General features: G+C 58.1%; 1 protein-coding gene across 1 annotated transcript; it reads left to right on the top strand.

Moving 5' to 3' along the window:
- The first annotated feature begins 1,835 nt into the window (after positions 1-1,835).
- Positions 1,836-18,986, top strand: EPPK1 (epiplakin 1). The gene is made up of 2 exons (XM_008983043.5): positions 1,836-1,862; positions 7,228-18,986. The coding sequence occupies exon 2, from the start codon at positions 7,333-7,335 to the stop codon at positions 16,072-16,074; it is 8,742 nt and encodes a 2,913-aa protein (XP_008981291.2). The 5' UTR covers positions 1,836-1,862; positions 7,228-7,332; the 3' UTR covers positions 16,075-18,986.
- Positions 18,987-23,150: the final 4,164 nt, after the last annotated feature.

The raw sequence follows: 23,150 nt of genomic DNA on the forward strand, positions 1-23,150 counted from the left end.
CCAGGTCTGGGGGCTGGAGGAGTGACCAGTGGCCCCTGAGGAGGTGGTAGCTCCCAGAAGCCCTGACCGGGAGTGGCCCAGGAACTGGAGAGTCAGGGAGGCACCCAGGTTTTCCCCAGAGGTGTCCCCAGAGGTCACTGGACTGGAGGACTCCATGGGGCGGGGGATCTGGAGTCACAGGAAAGTCAGAGCCGAGGGAGAGGAGCGGGGGACAGATGCCAATGGGTGCACCCAGCAGGGCCCACTCTGCGCCGCCTGCCTCCACGAGATGGGTGGGAGCAGCAGGCACGTGGCCCATCCCTGGGCACTTGAGCAGGCTCGGCCTGGCCAGCCTCACGCCCCATTCTTGCAACGAGGGGCTGGCATACACCCAGGTTCTATGGCCTGGCAGGGACCTGGCCTGCAATGGCTCAGCAGAGGGAAGAAGTGGCTCCGGGTGCGCTCCAAGCCACAGGCCACAGCCAGCCCCACCACGCTTCCCAACAAGACTGCACAGTGTCCAGGCATCCACTGAGCAGGGCTGGGGATGGATGAGGTTGGTGTGGCTATGCCTTGGGGGAATGTGGGCCCCACCAGAGCTCTGCTGCCATCAGGGCTCCCAGCAGCCAGCAACAGCCACGCCACATGGCCAGTGTGGTGGATGTGGACAGGGTCCAGGCAGCCTGGGTGAGCAGGTGTGAGTGTGGGCCTGATGGGTGGGTGAGAGCCCAGCCAGGGCAGCGGTCCTGAGCAACCTTACCCCTGAAGGCCTGACCCCTCCCTCCTGTGTCTGTGTGGGCATCTACAAGTGCCCTCATAGTGTGCATTGTAGGTAGCTAGGTGGCTCTAGATGAGTTTCTGGTCAAGAATGACCCAGGTAGAGGTGAGGGCTGGGGCTTGCGGGAAGGGGGCACTTGTAGGGGGTGAGGAGCACCTGAGCCCTCAGGACCTCCAGGACTAGTGGATAGAGGAGGAGGAGCCTTGGGGACAGAGGAGGAGGGGCCTTGGGAACACAGGAGGAGGGGTCTTGGGCCCTGTCCTTCCCTGGCCCTGCCCACCTGGGATCTCAGGGCAGCCAAGGAGAGGGCTCGACAGAAGATCCATGGAAGATTCCCATAAGGCTGAGGCTGCCCCCAGGCCAGCCCCCGAGGCTGTGAGCCTCCATGCCCAGCATCTCCATCAGGCCCCAGCTTTGGAAGGTGGGTGCCAGAATGGGCTTCAGAGACAGGGTCAGGTACTCCCAGGGTGACAGGGGGCATTCTCTGAGCCCGGATGGAGGGGGTGAGGCCTGGCACTGCTGCCACACAGGACACAGAGACCCCAGGTCTTACAACCTCATGGGGGATGAGGGGTCCGCCAAGGAGAGCCTCGAAAACCCCTGGACCCAGCAGACAGAGGACGCGAACCCGTGTTCCAGGGGGCTGAGCAGACAAGAGCGGCGTCGGGGCTGGAGGCAGCGACACCAGCCGCATGGCAAGCAAGTAAGTGGCCTGTGGGGAGGCAGCCGCTGCTGGGGCCAGTCCACGCTTCCCTCCAAATGCCTTTCTTTAAAAAAAAAAAAAAAAAAAAAAAAAGCTGTTCTGAAGCGCGCAGGACGCCCCGACCTGCGGCCCGTTCCTCGGCGGTGACCACCTGCCGGGGCGGGGAAAGGAAGGAGTCCTGGCGGCGGGGCCCTGGCTCCTGCCCGGCCGCGCGGGGTTTTCGGCCCCCGCCCGCCCCACCCCGCGTCGGGACCCACCCCGCATCGGGACCCACCCCGCGTCGGGACCCACCCCGCGTCGGGACCCACCTGGACGCCGCCCTCGACGGGGCGGGGCCTGCGCGGCTTGAAATGCGGGCGGCGCGGGCGGCGGGTCACTGCGGACGCCACGGCGAGCGGGCAGGTGCGTCAGGTGCGGGCAGGTGCGGCAGGTGCGGGGTGGGCACGGGGAATCCCAGACTCCCGCGGGAGCCGTATGCCGAGGCCGGGGTGGGGGCGCGGCTTGGGCTCCAGGGGACCAGCAGGCGCCCAGCCTTGGGCGTTTGAGCTCGGAGGCCCCTCTCTGAGTCCCGGGCGCCCGCCCCGACCCGTCCTGGGAGAGGCGGCCACGGGTGGGGGATCTCATGGGCCCAGCGGTTTCCTGGCAGCGAGCGCTGGTCCGGGCAGGCTCTGCAGGGTGGGGAACGCCCAGGCCAGGAGGCAGCTAGGCCGACACATTGAGAGGGGTGGCTCCTGGCAACATTGCCGGAGGGAGGCGTCACTCACCCGGGGGAGCTGCCTGCATTGGGTGAGCAGTCCCTGGGTGGCCCCTGCGGTCAGGCCAGTGGTCACGGGTTGCCTGGAGACCCCTGGGAGGCGGAGGCAGGAAGGGTCCTGCTTGGCTCCAGGGCTCTGCTTCCCTGCTCCTCCACCCGGCTGCCCTGTACCAAGCTTGTTATTGGGGTCTGATCTCTGACTGTGGTGCAGGATGCAGGTGGGTGGTGTCTTCCCAAAAGGGCACAGACCCGGGCAGAGGCCAAGGCTGCCGCCTCCTGTGTGGGCCAGGCAGGGTCTGTCCTGACCCAGCTCAGGCAGGCAGCTGCAGCCGCCCTTGTCCCAGGCTGCAACGGGGACCTGCTGGGCAGTCTGGTGACAGACAGTGACCTCTCCCAAGAGGTGCAGACCCCCCTTCCTCAGGAATGGCCCTCCATCACAGGTGCCTGGGGGCCACCTGAGGTGGGGAATCTGCAGGAGTGGTCTTTTGTGCCTCAGACTCTGGGGAAATCTGCTCAACCTCCTCCCCACCCCATCACTCCCCATGCTCACCTGGGCGGCAGCCACCTCCTCTGGATGCCCCCACACTCGAAGCTGCCCTCCCACCCCTGTCTGGCTCCAGGCTCTCCAATCCACCTACCCTCCCCAGGCCACACTTGGAGTCAGGAGCCCTCTCCTGGGCCTTCTTCCTGCCCAGCCCGGGAAGGGGCAGGGCCCAGGAGGGCTCATGCCACGCCCAAGGTCACGGAGGAAGAGACAGGGAGTGGCGCAGCCAGCCACAGTCCGCATCTCACGCATGGTTCGGGCGTGCACTGGCTGGCACACACACACGCAGGGCACGCCTGCCCCCAACTCCCTGCTGCAAGCACCCGGTCTCTCTAGCCTTCCTCCCTGAATCTCCTCTTTGTTTGGGGAACTGGCGCCACTGGCCTAGCTTCTTCGGCCCACATAGCATGTGGCCGGTCTGGGCTGGCTGCCCGAGCCCAGGTCGAGGGCTGCTCAAGGTGCTGTCCCCACCCTCCCCAACCCCCCCACCCCATCCCTGCCAAACTCAACACATGCATTTTGGACCTGGCTGCTACCCACCTCCACAACACAGGCTATGGAGGCTCCCCTCTCCAGTAACAGGGTTCTGCTCTGTCTTCCTTCACCCATTAAATCTGAGACCTCCTCCCACCTACCAGTGGGCACTGCCCCTCCCCCTTGCTGGGAAGTCAGGTGCTTCTCTCATCTCCCCACCTCCATCCCCACCCAGATGTCAAGGGATGGGGCAGGGCCCTGACCCACCAGAAGCCTGGCCTGGATGCTGTAGTGAGTGGCTCGCTCCGGCTCACACACCCGGGGGTCTGGAATGAGGTGGCTGGAGAGGGCCCAGCACTAGGGGAGGCAGGCTGGGTTCCTGGAAGCAGAGTCTGATGTAGGGGTCACCAGGGAGTTGTCTCAGGATGACATCAGGAAGGGAAGGGAGGAGGAAGCAGGGTGGATAAAGGAGAAGCTGGCCTGTCCCACCATCTCATGCGCCCCCTGAGAAGGCCACCCCAGACAGGCTGTGCCCTTGAACCTAGCCTCTTCCTGGGGAAGTACAGAAAGTTCTCAGTGAGGACCTGGCCCCTGGGGCCACCTCCCTGTACTCCAGGTCAGATGCCCTCAACCCGGGCATGCCTGCTGGCTCAGGACCTGTCAGGTGTGACCAGATCCTCTTCTGTGAGGGTCCCCTCTAGGGCTGGGGGTGATGTTTCATTGACCATGAGAACCAGGCAGGACAGACCAGGTGCCTGAGCACTGCCTGCCCCTCTCTGTAGTGCCTCTTTCTGCTGCCCAGGCCTGCCTCCTGCCAGATGGGCGCCTCCTCCTGGCTGCTTGCTCCTGGGACGTGACAGTCTGGAGTGGCCTGGGAGCAGCATAGCTTTTGACTCAGTGACACTAGCTATGTCCCCTGGCAGAAGTGTTCCCCCTCAGGGACCAGGATAGCTGAGCCCACCCACCGCAGAGCTATGGGGCTGAGGAGCCCAAGCACCATCATGTCCATCATGGGTCAGTGGGAGATGGTGGGTGGGCCACTGTGGCTGCCAGGCCTTGGTTCCTGGGGAACCCTGTGGCCCACCTCCTGGGACACACGCATGGGACGCCAGGTTTTGGAGTGGTATAGCTGGCTTCCTGGGGAATGGTGCCCAGCCTGCAAGGTGTCACTGGGGAGCTGGCACTCCAGCTGTACCTTCCAGAAGTCATTCAGGCCAGCAGATTCTGGCTGGGGCAGATCGTGGTGTCACCAGCAGGTCCATGGCCAGTTGCACCGTGATGACAAGTGCCCAGGCATCCCTGTGGCCCATCGGCCACCTGCCCTGATGTCTGTAGCCTTTGGGGAGCTTTCTCCAGTGCTGGCTGTTTAACAGCAGCCCACTCTGTGGTCCTCTGCATCCGCCACATCTTCTCAGCCACATGACACTGCATCCTGAGCACAGCCCCTCAGGACAGCTGAGCTGCAGCACTGCTCCCTGGAGCCCTGGCTCTCTGCGCTCGGCCAGTGGGGTGGTGGTGAGCCCTCCCGGCCCTGGCTCCGTGTCTGAGGCTCCGATCAGCCCGGCAGCAGCAGAATGCCCTGAGGAGCCCCAGGACCAGTATCTGCAGAAGGGAGGGGAGGGGGCTAGGGTTTTGCCATGGTGGGGAGATGGGCCGCAGTTTTAACAGGCAGCCCTGAAGAGGGGCATCGATAAGCCTCGACAGCCCTCAGAGTTTCCCCTGGAGCATGCCCTTCGTGGGACCAGATGTGGGGAGAGGGGACAGGGAGGACCCAGCACTTTCTAGGGTTAAGCTCTGAGTGTTCAGAGGACGAGCAGTGTGGGGTGCCGGTGAGACCTCCAGGAGGCAGCTGGGCACATGGTTTTGGGACCCAGGATAGGCTGGGCTCTTGCTGCCAATTTGGGAGGCTGAGGGTAGGTGGGAGGAGGTCTCAGATTTAATGGGTGAATGAAGATGGAGCAGAATCCTGTTACTGGAGAGGGGAGCCTCCATAGCCTGTGTCTCGGAGGTGGGTGGCAGCCAAGTCCAAAATGCATGTGTTGAGTTTGGAAGCCGTGGGTGGCGGCTGCCTCAAGAGCTGTGGAGAGTGGGAGTGGGGCTCAAACGTGGGGTCCGACCCTTCTCCTGAGACCCCTTGTAGAGGTACGGAAAGGTGGGCATGGGCAGGCTGCTGAACAGGGAGGATCCAGCTGGAATGAGGGTGAGAACCAAGAGGGGGTCTGGGGCCCGTGGTGCTGAGAAAACGGGGAGCAGACCCTACTCCTGGGTGGGTGGGCACAGGGGAGCAGACCCTAGTCCTGGGTGGGTGGGCACAGGGGTGCAGAACCTACAGGGGCTTAAAGAGCAGGAACTTGCTGTCACAGCTCTGGAGGCCAGAAGCCAGTACGTGAGGAGTGGGCACGGCCACGCCCCCTCCGGAGCTGGAGGGGAGGATCCTTCCTGCGTCTTCCAGCTTCTGGGGCCACGGGCGTCCTGGGAATTCTTTGCCTGTAGATCCAGTCTCTGCCTCTCTGTCTTCTCCCTGTGTGTCTGTCTTCTTACTTTTTTTTTTTAATGTTTTAATTTTGAGACAGAGTCTCGCTCTGTTACCCCAGGCTGGAGTACAGTGGTACAATCTTGGCTGAAACCCCCGCCTCCCGGATTCTCCTGCCTCATCCTCCCAAGTAGCTGGGTTTACAAGCATCTGCCACCACACTAGGCTAATTTTCGTATTTTTGGTAGAGACAGGATTTCACCGTGTGGTCAGGCTGGTCTCTAACTCTTGACCTCAGGCGATCCACCCACCTTGGCCTCAAACAGTGCTGGGATGACAGTTGTGAGCCACTGCATGTGGCTGTTGTCTGTCTCTTATAAGGACACTGGTTACATTGGGTGAGAGCCAGCCTAGCCTGGTATGACCACACCTTGACTGGATGACATCCGCAAAGATTCTATTTCCAAATAAGGTCACATTCTCAGGGACTGTAGATTAGGACTTACACATACCTTTCATGCAATCCAACCTGGTGTAGAAGGGGACGGGCCTGGGTGGAGGCGGCTGACGTGCAGGAAGGGGGAGATGGGGGTAAGGTACCTGCGCCCTGCTCGGCCAGTTGCACAGCTGTGGATGGAAAGGGTCAGCACAGGGCATGCTGGGGCTGCAGCCAAAGGACCAGGGCCCATGGTGGGAGAGAGCCTTGCCTCGCCTGCACACGGCTCCTGGCAGGACTAACATGTGAGCTGTGGCCCCCAGGGCAGGGTGTGGGCTCAGAGGGGCAACAGCCCAGAGGCCATGGTGCTGAGGGATGTGAGATCTAGCACAGGCAGAGGAGGGTGCAGGTCCAGGCCGAGGCAGGAGACGGGTTCAGAGGGCAGGATTCTCGCTGGAGCCTGGTGCGTGGCTGTGGAGGGAGGGCAGGGCCTTAGGAGCCAGCAGGAGGTGGCAGAGGCTTCTCTGGGGTGACAGGTCCCAGTGGGGTGGGAGGTTTCAAGAAGTCACTGGAGCTAGGATGGGGCAGGGCATGGGGCAGAGCCTTTGGAGAACAAGAGAGGAGCTCAGAGGTGGGAAGATGCTGGAGCCCCGGCTGAGGGGCAGGCCCTGAGAATGGAGCCCCAGCCCCCATGGAGCAGGGCTGGGCCCCTCAGGCAGGGTTGGGGACTGGGGTGCCCAGGAAGGACCCAAGGGCACAGGGCCCTGGGCTGGCAGGAGGGCATTGGCCTGGGGTGGAGGTCAAAGGACAGCCCGCAGGAGGGACAGCCCTGGAGTCCCGAGAGGCTTCTGGCGGCCAGGCTGGGTCCCTGCGCTCTGTGCTCGCCCTGTCCCTCTGAGCTTGCACTTCTGTGGGACTTCTGAGGGGGCGCTCCCAGGCAGACTCAGCTCCTCAGGGACACTCTGGCTACAGGCCTGTGGGTGGAGCTCAGCCCGGGATAGCATGGGATTGGCCCCATGAACACATCTTCCCTCCCGCCCACCAGGCCACGCAGGGTCCCTGACTGAGCCTTTCTGTCCCCTGCAGGACAGGGGTGGACCTTGGCAGGCTCCGCATGACCAGCTGCGTGTGAGGAGCAGCTTTCAGCTCCCGGGCACCAACAGCACGGAGCAGGCCAGTGAACCCAGAGCCATGGCAGCCAAGCTGGGAGCCGGCACAGCCCCCAGGCCCCAGGCCAGGAGCATAGCTGGGGTGTATGTGGAGGCCTCGGGCCAGGCCCAGAGTGTCTACACTGCCATGGAGCGGGGTCTTCTGCCCGCTGGGCTCGGGCTGGCTCTGCTAGAGGCCCAGGCAGCCACTGGGGGCCTGGTGGATCCTTCCCAGGGCCAGCTGCTCCCTGTGTCTGAGGCCCTGCAGCGGGGCCTGGTGGGGCTGGAGCTGAAGGAGAAGCTGCTGGCCGCTGAGCGTGCTGCTACAGGCTACCCTGACCCCTACGGGGGTGAGAAGCTGCCCCTCTTTCAGGCCATCGGGAAGGAGGTTGTGGACAGAGCCCTGGGCCAGAGCTGGCTAGAGGCCCAGCTGGCCACTGGGGGCCTGGTGGACCCTGCCCGTGGAGTGCGCATGGCCCCTGAACAAGCCTGCCAGCAGGGCCTCCTGGACCGGGAGACGTGGCACAAGCTGTCAGAGCTCCAGCCTGGCACAGGCATCCTGCACTTCCTCGACCCCAACACGCTGGAGCGGCTGACATACCACCAGCTGCTGGAAAGGTGTATACGGGCCCCTGGCTCAGGGCTGGCCCTGCTGCCCCTCAAGATCACCTTCCGCTCCGTGGGCGGGGCAGTGAGTGCAGCCGAGCTGCTGGAGGTGGGCATCCTGGATGAGAAGGCTGTGCAGGGTCTGCAGGAGGGCAGGCTGCTTGCAGCGGACGTGAGTGCATGGACCAAGGTGCGGTGCTACCTGGAGGGTACCGGCAGTGTGGCCGGGGTCGTCCTGCTGCCCGAAGGCCACAAGAAGAGCTTCTTCCAGGCTGCCACTGAGCACCTGCTCCCGATGGGCACCGTGCTGCCACTCCTAGAGGCCCAGGCTGCCACCCACACCCTAGTGGACCCCACCACAGGCCAGCGGCTGTGGGTGGACGAGGCAGTCAGGGCAGGCCTGGTCAGCCCAGAGCTCTACGAGCAGCTCCTGGTGGCTGAGCAGGCTGTGACAGGGTACCACGACCCCTTCAGTGGCTCCCAAATCCCCCTCTTCCAGGCCATGAAGAAGGGGCTAGTGGACAGGCCGCTGGCACTGCGGCTCCTGGATGCCCAGCTGACCACAGGAGGGCTGGTCTGTCCGGTACGTAGGCTCCGGCTGCCCCTGGAGGCCGCCCTGCATTGCGGCTGCCTGGATGAAGACACTCAGCGACAGCTCTCAGGGGCTGGTGGCTTCTCAGACCCTGGCACACACGGCGGCCTGCGCTATGAGCAGCTACTGGCCCGCTGTGTCACTGACCCTGACACTGGGCTTGCTTTCCTGCCGCTCTCAGGGGGGCCCAGGGAACGGGAGCCCCAGGGACCCCCATTCATCATGCATAGTACTCGGCAGGCCCTGAGTTCAGCCACAGCCACCATCTCCGTGGGGAAGTTCCAGGGCCGGCCTGTGTCCCTCTGGGAGCTGCTCTTCTCTGAGGCCATCTCCGCAGAGCGGAGGGCGATGCTGGCCCAGCAGCACCAGGAAGGAACCCTCTCTGTGGAGGAGCTGGCTGCTGAGCTGACTGCCACCCTCGAGCAGGCTGCAGCCACTGCCAAGGTCACCTTTTCTGGGCTGAGGGACACTGTGACACCAGGAGAGCTACTCGAAGCTGAGATAATCGACCAGGACCTGTACGAGCAGCTGGAACATGGGCAGGCCACAGCCCAGGATGTGAGCACCCTGGCCTCCGTGCAGAGGTACCTGCAGGGCACTGGCTGCATTGCAGGCCTGCTGCTGCCCGGCTCCCAGGAGCGCCTGAGCATCTATGAGGCCCGACGCAAGGGACTCCTCCGACCCGGCACCGCCCTCATCCTCCTGGAGGCGCAAGCCGCCACAGGCTTCATCATCGACCCGAAAGAAAACAAGGCACACTCCGTGGAGGAGGCGCTGAGGGCCGGTGTCATTGGGCCCGATGTGTACGCAAAGCTGCTGTCGGCCGAGCGTGCCGTCACCGGCTACACCGACCCCTACACCGGGCAGCCCATCTCCCTCTTCCAGGCCATGCAGAAGGGCCTCATCGTGCGGGAGCATGGCATCCGCCTGCTGGAGGCCCAGATAGCCACGGGCGGCGTCATCGACCCCGTGCACAGCCACCGCGTGCCCGTGGACGTGGCCTACCAGCGCGGCTACTTCGATCAGATGCTGAACATGATCCTGGTGGATCCCAGCGACGACACCAAGGGCTTCTTCGACCCCAACACACATGAGAACCTCACGTACCTGCAGCTGCTGGAGCGCTGCGTGCACGACACCGAGACAGGCCTGTACCTTTTGCCACTCGGCAGCACGCAGTGCCCGCTGGTGGACAGTGCCACCCGGCAGGCCTTCCAGAACCTGCTGCTCTCTGTGAAGTACGGGCGGTTTCAGGGGCAGAGGGTCTCTGCGTGGGAGCTGATCAACTCTGAGTACTTCAGCGAGACCCGTAGGAGGCAGCTGCTGCATCGCTACCGGCAGCGTGAGGTCACGCTGGGGCAGGTGGCCCAGCTGCTGGAGGCTGAGACGCAGAGGCAGGCGGATGTCACACTACCTGCACTGCGGGGCCGGGTCACTGCCCACCAGCTCCTGGAGGCGCGTATCATCGACCAGCAGCTGTTGGACCAAGTGCTGGCTGGGACGGTCAGCCCCGAGGACCTCCTCCTCATGGATGGCGTCTGCAGGTACCTGTGTGGCGTGGGAGCTGTCGGCAGTGTGAGGCTGCTGCCCTCCGGCCAGCGGCTTAGCCTCTACCAGGCCATGAGGGAAAAGCTGCTGGGGCCCAGTGTGGCCCTGGCCCTGCTGGAGGCCCAGGCAGCCACCGGAGCCATTGTGGACCCTCACAGCCTGGAGAGCCTCTCAGTGGACGAGGCTGTGCGCAGGGGTGTGGTGGGGCCGGAGCTTTATGGCAGGCTGAAGCGGGCTGAGGGTGCCGTCACTGGCTTCAGAGACCCCTTCTCTGGGAAGCAGGTGTCCCTGTTCCAGGCCATGAAGAAAGGGCTCATCCCTTGGGACCAAACTGCCCGCCTCCTGGAGGCTCAGGTGGCCACAGGAGGGGTCATCGACCCCATGGGCCACTACCACCTCCCCATGCCCGTGGCCATTCAGCGTGGCTGTGTCGACCAGGAGATGGAGACGGCCTTGTCCAGCTCCTGTGAGACCTTCCCCACGCCAGACGGCCGGGGGCGCACCAGCTATGCCCGGCTCCTGGAGCAGTGCCCCAGGGATGAGACTTCTGGCTTTCATCTCCTGCCCTTGCTAGAGAGTACTCCTGCCCTCCCCACTGAGGAGCAGGTCCAGAAGAGCCTGCAGGCAATGCCGGGCACCGAGGACGGCACATCCCTCTGGGACCTGCTCAGCTCCTGCCACTTCACTGAGAAGCAACGGAGGGCCCTGCTGGAGGACGTGCAGGAGGGGAGGACAACTGTGCCAGAGCTGCTGGCCTCTGTGCAGACATGGATACAGGAGACCAAGCTCCTGGCCCAGGCCCGCATCACAGTGCCCGGCCCGCGGGGTGAGGTCCCTGCCGTCTGGCTGCTGGATGCTGGCATCATCACCCAGGAGACCCTTAAGGCCTTAGCTCAGGGCACGTGGTCACCCACCCAGGTGGCTGAGCAGCCAGCAGTGAAGGCCTGCCTGTGGGGCACAGGTTGCGTGGCTGGTGTGCTGCTGCAGCCCTCCGGGACCAAGGCCAGCATCGCCCGGGCCATGAGGGATGGCCTCCTGCCTGCCGGCCTGGGCCAGAGGCTGCTGGAAGCCCAGGTGGGGTCGGGCTCCCTTGTCGACCCCCTGACAAACCAGAGACTGTCAGTGGAGGATGCTGTTAAGGTCGGCCTGGTGGGCAGGGAGCTGAGTGAGCAGCTCAGGCAGGCCGAGAGGGCAGTGGCCGGGTACCCAGACCCCTACTCCGGGGGCTCCCTCTCGCTGTGGCAGGCAATGGAGAAGGGACTTGTGCCGCAGAACGAGGGCTTCCCCCTCCTGCAGGTGCAGCTGGCCACGGGGGGTGTGGTGGACCCTGTCCATGGGGTGCACCTGCCCCAGGCAGAAGCCTGCAGACTTGGCCTTCTAGACACAGAGACGAACCGAGTGCTGACTGCGGATGACGAGGACAACAAGTTCTTCTTTGACCCCAGCGCACAGGACCAGGTGACCTACCAGGAGCTCAGGGAGCGCTGTGTGCACGATGCTGAGACCGGTCTGTTGCTGCTGCCCCTGCCCTCGGACACAGCGCTTGAGGTGGATGACCACACTGCAGTGGCTCTGAGGGCCATGAAGGTGCCTGTCAGCACGGGGAGGCTTCAGGGCTGTAGCGTGTCACTCTGGGACCTGCTGCGCTCTGAGTACGTTGGTGCTGAGAAGCGGCAGGAGCTGGTGGCACTCTGTCGGTCTGGGAGGGCCGCAGCCCTACGGCAGGTGGTCAGCGCGGTCACTGCCCTGGTGGAGGCTGCGGAGAGGCAGCCCCTGCAGGCCACTTTCAGAGGGCTCCGGAAGCAGGTGTCAGCCAGGGACCTGTTCAGGGCACAGCTGATCAGCAAGAAGACGCTGGACGAGCTGAGCCAGGGGGCGACGACTGTGATGGAGGTGGCGGAGATGGACAGTGTGAGGCGGTCCCTGGAGGGCGGCAACTTCATTGCCGGGGTCCTTGTCCAGGGCACCCAGGAGAGGATGAGCATCCCAGAAGCCCTGAGGAGGCACATCCTGAGGCCTGGCACGGCCCTGGTGCTGCTGGAGGCGCAGGCGGCCACTGGCTTCATCATCGACCCCATGGAGAACCGGAAGCTGACCGTGGAGGAGGCGTTCAAGGCAGGGATGTTTGGCAAAGAAACCTACGTGAAGCTGCTGTCTGCCGAGCGCGCCGTCACCGGCTACACCGACCCCTACACCGGGCAGCCCATCTCCCTCTTCCAGGCCATGCAAAAAGGCCTCATCGTGCGGGAGCATGGCATCCGCCTGCTGGAGGCCCAGATCGCCACGGGCGGCATCATCGACCCTGTGCACAGCCACCGCGTGCCCGTGGACGTGGCCTACCAGCGCGGCTACTTCAACGAGGAGATGAACCGCGTCCTGGTGGACCCCAGTGATGACACCAAGGGCTTCTTCGACCCCAATACACACGAGAACCTCACGTACCTGCAGCTGCTGGAGCGCTGCGTGGAGGATCCCGAGACGGGCCTGTACCTGCTACAAATTGTAAAGAAGGGCGACACCTACATGTACATCGATGAGGCCATGAGACACGTGCTGCTATCCAGAACTGCAAAAATGCGCGTGGGGAGGTTTGCTGACCAGGTGGTCTCTTTCTGGGACCTGTTGTCCTCTCCATACTTCACAGAGGACAGGAAGCGGGAGCTGATCCAGGCATATGGAACCCAGAGTGGGGGCCTGGAGAAATTGCTGGAAATCATCACCACGACAATTGAAGAAACAGAGATGCAAAACCAAGGCATCAAGGTGGCGGCCATCAGAGGGGAGGTGACAGCCGCAGAGCTGTTCAACTCCGGGATCATCGATCAGAAGACCCTCCACATGCTTCGTGCAGGGAAGACTGGGGGGCAGGTGCTCAGCACGCTGGAGTGCCTGAAGCCCTACCTAGAAGGCAGTGGCTGCATCGCAGGGGTGATGGTGCCCTCCACCACAGAGACCGTGAGCCTCCATGAGGCCAGCAGGAAGGAGCTCATCCCTGTAGCATTTGCAACCTGGCTGCTAGAGGCGCAGGCCGCCACTGGTTTCCTTCTGGACCCCTGCACCCACCAGAGGCTCACTGTAAATGAGGCTGTGGTTGTGGGCCTGGTGAGCCAGGAGCTACGTGACAGGCTCCTGAAGGCCGAGAGGGCTGCCACGGGCTACAGGGATCCGGCCACGGGAGACATGATACCACTGTTCCAGGCCATGCAGAAGCAGCTCATCGGGAAGGCAGAGGCGCTGAGGCTGCTGGAGGTGCAGGTGGCCACGGGGGGTGTCATCGACCCACGGCACCACTACCGGCTCCCACTGGAAACAGCCTACAGGCGGGGCTGCCTGCACAAGGACATATATGCACTCATTTCTGACCAGAAGCACATGAGGAAACGGTATGTGGACCCAAACACGCAGGAAAAGGTCTCGTACCAAGAATTGCAGCACAGGTGTCACCGGCAAAAGGACACTGGTTGGCTACTCTTCCCAGTGGCCAAGGATGCACAGGACTCCCAGTACATTAATGATGCGACACGAAGGGCCCTGGAGGCAGAGCAAGTGGACATAACAGTGGGCAGGTTCAGAGGCCAGAAGCCCACACTGTGGACACTGCTGAACTCGGAATACGTGACGGAGGAGAAGAAGCTCCAGCTGGTGAGAATGTACAGACTGGACACGAGTCGGGCACTGCAGAAGGCAGCACAGCTGATCTCAGACATGATTGAGAAGCAGGAAAAGGGCAGCAAACAGCTGTGGTTCCCAGGGATCAGAGGACAAATCACAGCCTCAGAACTCCTAAGCTCAGGCATCATCACAGAAGAAATGCTGCAGGACTTGGAAACTGGGCGGAGCACAGTGCAACAGCTCAGGAAGGACAAGCGAGTCAAGCGCTACCTGGAGGGCACCAGCTGCATCGCGGGCGTCCTGGTGCCCGCCAAGGATGAGCCGGGCCGCCAGGAGAAAATGAGCATCTACCAGGCCATGTGGAAGGGCGTGCTGCGGCCCGGCACGGCCCTGGTGCTGCTGGAGGCGCAGGCGGCCACCGGCTTTGTCATCGACCCCGTGCGCAACCTGAGGCTGTCCGTGGAGGAGGCCGTGGCCGCGGGCGTGGTGGGCGGCGAGATCCAGGAGAAGCTGCTGTCGGCCGAGCGCGCCGTCACCGGCTACACCGACCCCTACACCGGGCAGCAGATCTCCCTCTTCCAGGCCATGCAGAAGGACCTCATCGTGCGGGAGCACGGCATCCGCCTGCTGGAGGCCCAGGTCGCCACGGGCGGCGTCTTCGACCCCGTGCACAGCCACCGCGTGCCCGTGGACGTGGCCTACCGGCGCGGCTACTTCGACGAGGAGATGAACCGCGTCCTGGCGGACCCCAGCGACGACACCAAGGGCTTCTTCGACCCCAACACGCACGAGAACCTCACGTACGTGCAGCTGCTGCGACGCTGCGTGCGCGACCCGGACACCGGGCTCTACATGCTGCAGCTGGCCGGCCGGGGCTCCGCCGTACACCAGCTGAGCGAGGAGCTGCGCTGTGCCCTGCGTGACGCCCGCGTGACGCCGGGCTCGGGCGCCCTCCGGGGCCAGAGCGTCTCCGTCTGGGAGCTCCTCTTCTACCGCGAGGTGTCCGAGGGCCGGCGACAGGACCTGCTGAGCAGGTACCGGGCGGGCACGCTGACCGTGGAGGAGCTGGGCGCCACCCTCATTTCGCTGCTGGCGCAGGCTGAGGCTGAGGCCGGGGCCGGGAGTCCGCGCCCAGACCCCCGGGAGACCCTGCGCGCAGCCACCATGGAGGTCAAGGTGGGCCGCCTCCGGGGGCACGCGGTGCCCGTGTGGGACGTGCTGGCATCCGGCTACGTGAGCGGGGCCGCCCGGGAGGAGCTGCTGGCCCAGTTCGGCTCGGGGACGCTGGCCTTGCCCGCGCTGACCCGCCGGCTGACCGCCATCATCGAGGAGGCCGAGGAGACACCGGGGGACCGGCAGGAGCTCCAGGACGCCTCGCGTGGCCCCGGGGACCCGGGGCCAGCCGGGCAAGGGGACGGTGACTCAGGGCGCTCCGCGGGCGAGGCCGAGGCTGCCCGCCACCAGGAGCAGAGCCTGCGTGGCGCCACCATGGAGGTGCAGCGCGGGCAGTTCCAGGGGCGGCGGGTCTCCGTGTGGGACGTCCTCTTCTCCTCGTACCTGAGCGAGGCCCGCCGAGACGAGCTCCTGGCCCAGCACGCGGCCGGCGCCCTGGGCCTGCCCGACCTCGTCGCCGTCCTCACCCAGATCATCGAGGAGACCGAGGAGCGGCTCAGCAAGGTGTCCTTCCGCGGCCTGAGGCGCCAGGTGTCCGCCTCCGAGCTGCACACGTCCGGGATCCTGGGCCCCGACACCCTGCGGGCCCTGGCCCAGGGCACTAAGACCCCGCAGGAGGTGACGGAGATGGACTCGGTCAAGCGCTACCTGGAGGGCACCAGCTGCATCGCGGGCGTCCTGGTGCCCGCCAAGGATGAGCCGGGCCGCCAGGAGAAAATGAGCATCTACCAGGCCATGTGGAAGGGCGTGCTGCGGCCCGGCACGGCCCTGGTGCTGCTGGAGGCGCAGGCGGCCACCGGCTTCGTCATCGACCCCATGCGCAACCTGAGGCTGTCCGTGGAGGAGGCCGTGGCCGCGGGCGTGGTGGGCGGCGAGATCCAGGAGAAGCTGCTGTCGGCCGAGCGCGCCGTCACCGGCTACACCGACCCCTACACCGGGCAGCAGATCTCCCTCTTCCAGGCCATGCAGAAGGACCTCATCGTGCGGGAGCACGGCATCCGCCTGCTGGAGGCCCAGGTCGCCACGGGCGGCGTCATCGACCCCGTGCACAGCCACCGCGTGCCCGTGGACGTGGCCTACCGGCGCGGCTACTTCGACGAGGAGATGAACCGCGTCCTGGCGGACCCCAGCGACGACACCAAGGGCTTCTTCGACCCCAACACGCACGAGAACCTCACGTACCTGCAGCTGCTGCAGAGGGCTACTCTTGATTCTGAGACTGGGCTCCTATTTCTTTCTGTTTCTCCACAGTGACTGTGCTCCCGTTATGAACTTTTTGCATCTCTCGACAAGATGAGGCATAATTTTCTTCTTTTTTTTTCTTCATATTTTTTCATGTTGTTGTTTTCCCATCAGTTATGCATGGAAATTATTTCAAGGTATCATTCATTGTGAGTGGAGTTTGTCTTTTCCTGTCAATGTCTTTCCCAACTGATTTTCTGGTTTTTCTATGGCCCTCTTGCTTTCATATGGTTTCACTTTCACTGCTTTTTTTTCCCACAACATTTTTGTGCTTGTTTCGGATTCAGTTGTGCCTTTTTAAGGAAGGTTACTGTAGACTCTCCGTCCATCATGTCAAGCGGTACAGCTTTGTTGTGGGGGTAATTTTCATAAATGGACTGTTTTCCCTTATGTTGTGCTGGTCATATTCACGGTGAAACCCATTTTTCATCAGTCAGTGTCTACTACTTCATGCTCTGGCTCAGTTTGCTTCCTCCAGTGCCTTCCCGCTCCCTGCTGTGCTTGCCAAGAGCAGGGGCAGGATTCCCTCTCCTGGCTGCTGCTTCACTTTATAGGTGTGACCTCACCAGCGTTTACTGGGTGACTGTTGTGGAGAAATACCTATGGTGGCAGTTTACAAAGAGAAGTGCTGGACAGGTAAAATATGAATGAAAGTTTTGTTTTTGATTTCAAATTTTTGAAGGTTCAGTCACCAGTGTTTATACCCTGAATATCCAGATAGATAGTACATTACACAAGTGAAGCAAGCCATCCAAAACCCAGGGTTCCTAGAGCCCTATCTCAGAATCGTATCCACATAGGCTGTGGGGAAGTCATGCTCAAAGATTCCTGGGACAAGGTGAACGGACTTTCGTTATTAATGGAAGAGTGGCAGTTGGAGCAGGTGACAAAGAAGCCCTGCCAGTCCCGCTTCATTCACTCCACACATGGGTTGCCCACGGCATCTGGGTGGCTTGCTCTCCAACGGTAGCAGCACGCAGAAGAATCCAGGTGTGCTGCCCAGTGGCTGTGTGTGGCTTGGCTTTCTGGGGGCCTGCAGGCTGGGCGTGGGCACCATGGAGGACAGTCCCTGTGCTCGGCTGGCTGGAGCAAGGACAGACTAAGAGGACAGGGCTTGGACATTGTGGATGAAGAGCCAGTGGCCTCAGGGCAGAAATGACATCTGGGTAACTCATCAAAATGTGCCTTCCAGGCCCTGGAGAAAATCTCTGCCAGGTTCTGGAGGTGGGCTTAAGGGGCAGGGGGCCAGCAAGGAAATAGAAACTGTAGTGAGGTTCACATGTGCTGACGTCCACAGATGTCAAAGTAGTCACTCGGCACAAGCCACTTAGTAACTCTCATCCCAGTGTCATAGCCGTGTGCGACCCGTGATGAAGGCTGCGATGCGGGATGCAGTCACAGCACCAGTCTTGACATGGGGGCCAGGGAGAACCTTGAAAAACAGGTATCGGAAAGGCATCGCAGGGTGCTCTCACACGCACTCCTCTGTTGTTCTTGAGCAAGCCCTGCATGTGTGCCAGTCACCTGTGCTGCACAAGTTCTCACCGTGAACTTTATGGCAATGCTGCAGAAGGGAATACATGCCTGATCAGTGTTTATGAGCTCCACGTTTTTCTAGCCTTTTACCGTGACCTTATATTTGAAGCGAGTCTCTTACACAAAGCATATTAATGGGTGGGGGCTATCTTTATCCGATTTCACAATCTCTATGTTTGGATTGGTGTATTTACACCATTGCATTTTATTTATTTATGCATTTAGGCTTCTTTTTTTTTTTGAGATGGAGTCTTGCTCTGTCACCCAGGCTGGAGTGCAGTGGCACAATCTCAGCTCACCGCAACCTCGGTCTCCTGGGTTCAAGTGATTTTTCTGCCTCAGCCTCCTGAGCAGTTGGGACTAGAGGGGTGCACCATCATGCCCTGCTAATTTTTGCATTTTTAGTAGAGACCGGGTTTCACCATATTGGCCAGGCCACTCTCAACCTCCTGACTGTGATCTACCCACCTCGGCCTCCCAAAGTGCTGGGATTACAGGTGTGATCCACCCACCTCGGCCTCCCAAAGTGCTGGGATTACAGGTGTGATCCACCCGCCTCGGCCTCCCAAAGTGCTGGGATTATAGGTGTGAGCCACTGCACCCAGCCTAGACTTCTTATTTGTTTTCTTTCCCTCCTCTGTTTTTTTGTTCATTTTCCCTCCCTCAACTACCTTTTTTTTGGATTATTGGAATAATTTTTAGTATTCCATTTAAATTTACCAGCTTTGGGCTATTCTTTTTTCTTTCTTTCTTTCTTTCTTTTTTTTTAGAAAGAAAGAAAGAGAAAAGGGGGAGAGAGAACAGGAGTCTTGCTCCATTGCCCAGGCTAGAATGAAATCTAAAAATAGGTATTAAAAACCTCTTTTATGCTGATAATTGTGCTTAACAGTGGAGACAGGAAGGAATAAGGGAAGAAAATAACAAACAAACAGCCAACCATATTTCATTCAAGTCTGTGAAATGTTGCGCAAATGCTGAAGAGTGATTTACTTCCAATTATGTGGTCACTTTCAAAATAGGTGTAATGTGATACGGAGAAAAATGTATGTTCTGTGGACCTGGGGTGATGAATTCTATAAATATTCACTGAGTTTACTTGTTCCAGGTCTGAGTTCAAATCATAAATGTCTCTGTTAATTTTCTTTCTCGTTGATCCTTCAAATATTAACAATGTGGTGTCAAAGTCTCCCGCTATTATTGTGCAGGACTCCAAGTCTCTTTATAAGTCAGTGAAAACTTGTCTTATGTATCTTGGTGTTCCTATATTGGGTGCATATATATTTATGATCATTGACTCCTGTTGTTGCATTGATCCTTTTACCATTATGTAATGTCCTGCCTTGTTTCTTTTAGTCTTTGTTACTATTAAAGTCTATTTTGTCACAAAATTACAACTCCTGTTGTTTTTTTTCTCTCTCTCTCCATTTGATTGGTGAGTCTTCCTCCAACCTTTTGTTTTGAGTCTTTGTGTGTCCTTGCTTATGAGATGGATCTGGATACAGAGTGCCCATGTGTTTTGACTTTTTATTCAGTTTGCATGTCTGTGTCTTTGATTGGGGCATTTAATCCATTTAAATTTAGGATTAATATTGATATTTGTGAGTTTAACATTGTCATTTAATGCTCACTGGCTATTTTGCCCATTAGTTGATACAGATTCTTCATTATGGAGATATTCTTTACCTTTTGGTAAGTTTTTGGGATGACTGATACTGGTTGTTCCTTTCTGTGTGTAGTGCTTCTTTCAGAAGCTCTTGTAAAGCAGGCCTGGTGGTGATAAAAATCTCTGAGTGCTTGCTTGTTTGTGAAAAATTTTGTTTTTCCTTCATTTATGAAGCTTAGTTTGGCTGGATACGAGATTCTGGGTTGAAAATTCTTTTCTTTGAGGATATTGAATATTGACCCCCACTCTCTTCTGGCTTGTAGGGTTTCTGCTGAGAGATCTGCTGTGAGTCTGATAGGCTTCCCTTTATGGGTAACCTGACTTTTCTCTCTCACTGTCCTTAGAATTTTCTCCTTTATTTCAAACCCAGTGAATCTAACAATTACGTGTCTTGGGGTTGCTCTACTTGAGGAATATCTTTGTGGTGTTCTCTGTATTACCCGGAGTTGAGTATTGTCCCACCTTACTAGGTTAGGAAAGTCTCCTGAATAATATCCTGAAGAATATTTTCCAGCTTGGATTCATTTTCTTCATGACATTCAGGTACACCTATCAAACGTAAATTAGGTCTTTTCACATAGTCCAATATTTCTTGGAGACTTTGCTCATTCCTTTTTACTCTTTCTTCTCTAATCTTGTCTTCTCGTTTCATTTCATTAAGTTGGTCTTCGACCTCTGGTATCCTTTCTTCTGCTTGATCAATTCGAGTTTTAAAACCTGTGCATACTTCGCGGAGTTCTCATATTGTATTCTTCAGTTCCATTAATTCACTTATATTCCTCTCTAAATTGTCTATTCTCTTTAGGATTTCATCAAACCTTTTTTCAACGTTCTTAGTGTCTTTACATTGGGCTAGAACATGTTCTTTTAACTGACAGAAGTTTCTTATTATCCACCTTCTGTAGCCTAAATCTGTTAATGGAACTCACTGGCTCTCCATCAGGCCTTATTCTGTTGTTGATGAGGAACTGTGATCCCCTGTAGAGGGAGAGGCATTCTGATTTTGAGTATTCTCAGCCTTTTTATGCTGGTTTCTTCCCATAATTGTAAATTTATCCACCTGTCATCTTTGTAATTACCGACTTTCAAATTAGATCTCTGAGTGGATGTCCAACTTGTTAATTCCCAGAGCCAAAATCTGAGCAACTACTGTGTCAGCTAAAACAGTGGCATCAAGATTCTTGGTGCTTTTCTGCCAGGGAGTCTCCGGTCTGGCTTCCCTCCTGAATCCCTTCTTCAATCAGCTGAATGGGCGACTCTGCCTTCCCGGAGCTCCAAACGTTGACCCAAGGGGGACCCAGTCTCATTTACTCCACACCAAGAACCACCGCGCCAGCCACAGGAGTCACGCTGGCAACCTGTGGGGCTCCTCCGCTGGGAATCTCCTGGTCCTTGAGCAACAAAAATTTGTCTGAAAGTGTGGCGTCCTCTCGTTCTTTGCGCTTTCACTGGGAGCTACAAGCCTGAGCTGCTAGTGATTGGCCATCTTGGATCTCTCTGGGCTATTCTTTTCTAATGTTTTATTGGTTGCCCTGGAGATTACAGTATACTTATGACTTTTTTTTTTTTTTTTTTTTTGAAACAGGGTTTTGCTCTTTTTGCCCAGGCTGGAGTGCAATGGCACAATCTCAACTCACTGAAACCTCTGCCTCCCGGGTTCAAGCAATTCTCCTGCCTCAGCCTCCCAAGTAGCTGGTATTACAGGCATGTACCACCATGCCCAGCTAATTTTGTATTTTTAGTAGAGATGGGGTTTCTCCATGTTGGTCAGGCTGGTCTCAAACTACTGACCTTGGGTGATCCACCCACCTCGGCCTCCCAGTGTGCTGGGATTGCAGGCGTGAGCCACCGCGCCCAGCTGTACTTATGATTTTTTACAGTCTTCTTAGACTCTCTGCTCTGCCACTTCATTTGAGGTGTGGTTTCTTTCTCCACATGCCCCCCATTCTGTCTTTGTCATATTTTCACATCTACATGCACTGAAAACCCTGGGAGGTAGTCTACGTGGCAGTTTTGCTTTCAACAGTATCGATCTTTTTTTTCTTTTCGCAGACAGAGTCTTATTCTGCTGCCCAGGCTGGAGTGCAGTGGTATGATCTTGGCTCACTGCAACCTCCCTCCTAGGTTCAAGTGATTTTTGTGCCTTAGCTTGCCAGGCAGCAGGGACTACAGGTATGCACCACCATAACCAGCTAAGTTTTTTGTATTTTAGTCTCTATCAATGGTGTTTCATCATGTTTCCCACGCAAGCCTTGAACTCCTGAGCTCAGGCAATCTCCCCACCTTGGCTTCCCAAAGTGCTAGGATTGTAGGCATGCACCACCACACCAGGCCTCAACAGTAATAGATATTTTAAATGATTTTTTAAAAACAGGCCAGGTGCGGTGGCTCATGCCTGTAATTCCAGCACTTTGGGACCCCGAGGTGGGTGGATCATCTGACGTCAGATGTTCAAGATCAGCCTGGTCAACATGGCAAAACCACGTCTCTAAAAATACAAAAATTACCTGGATATGATGGTAGGCGCCTGTGATCCCAGCTACTCAGAAGGCTGAGGCAGGAGAATCCAGCTTGAACCCAGGAGGCAGAGGTTGCAGTGAGCTGAGATCAAGCCACTGCACTCCAGCCTGGGTGACAGAGCAAGACTCCGTCTCAAAAAAAAAAAAAAAAAAAGGTGAAAACAGCATATTATGCTTCTGTAAATATATGCCATTTCTGTTGCTCTTCCTGCATTCCTGGAGCTCCAGCCTCCCTCTAGTATCATTCCCTTCAGGCTACATACCTTTCTTTAGCATTTTCTTTTAAAGTTGGCAGGTCAAGCACTTTGGGAGGCCAAGGCAGGCAGATCACTTTAGGTCAGGGAGACCAGTTCGTCCAACATGGTAAAACTCTGTGTCTACCAAAAATACAAAAATTAGCTGGACATGGTGGTGCTTCTAATTACAGCTACTTGGGAGGCTGAGGTGGGAGGATCACTTGAATTCAAGAGGCGGAGGCTGCAGTGAGCTGAGATCGCACCATGCACGCCAGCCTGAGTGACCGAGTAAGTCTCCATCTCGAAACAAAGTCTGCTGGTGAGGATTTTACCCATATAAACACGTAAACTATTTTATTTTACCCTATCTAGAGTTGGTCAAACTTCTTGATTTTCATAAGTTTATATCTGTCTCTAAATAGGGGGACTTTTCTGCCATTATTTATGTTAGCACAGTCTGACATTTCCCCGTGCTGAGAACATCTGTCTTTTCACTCATTCCTGGAGTGTCTACTCCTGTCCAGGCTGGAGTTGCTGCTGTGAAGTCTTTTTCTGATCCCTCCAGTGTCTGAGTCCTGGGGCACTGCCAGTGACTCACTGGCCTTTCCCTTGAGACTGGATCCAATTTTCAGTCCTTGGCATGTTGGGTAATTTGGGGTTGTATTGTTGTGAACTGAATGTGAGCCTGGGAATCTCATCCAGCGAGAGGGTCCCAAACCTGGAAGAGAGCATGCACAGAAAGAAAGGAGAAAGAAAAAGAGTGAGGTCTGAAGAACTACATGAGCTATGCCCATGCAGCAATTTTATTTTTGCAATAAGTTCCATTATATACTTTTCTGCTTAATGTTGTTTACGTCAGATCAAAATACTTAAGTCACAAGGTAAGCAAGTTAAGCCCACTAAGTTACGCCCAGAAATATTTAAAAAGTGTAAATACTTAATATTTTACAATGAATGTAGCAAGGATCCAAAATGAACACAATGAAGCAATAAACCATAAGGAGCCAAAAGTGGACACAACGCCTCCCAAGCCCTCATATCCATAAAGTAATGTCTGTTGATTATTTTGAATAGCATAGTCCCTCTCTCGGTTCCTGCTTTCCCTCAGCTCAACTCCCCCAACCGGGGATCTGT

The sequence above is a fragment of the Callithrix jacchus genome, chromosome 16 (assembly GCF_049354715.1).
Source record: "Callithrix jacchus isolate 240 chromosome 16, calJac240_pri, whole genome shotgun sequence".
Taxonomy (NCBI): Eukaryota; Metazoa; Chordata; class Mammalia; order Primates; family Cebidae; genus Callithrix; species Callithrix jacchus.

Bases quoted from the DNA above. Each gene is read 5' to 3' on its own strand.
- EPPK1 (XM_008983043.5), top strand. From the start codon at position 7,333: ATGGCAGCCAAGCTGGGAGCCGGCACAGCCCCCAGGCCCCAGGCCAGG.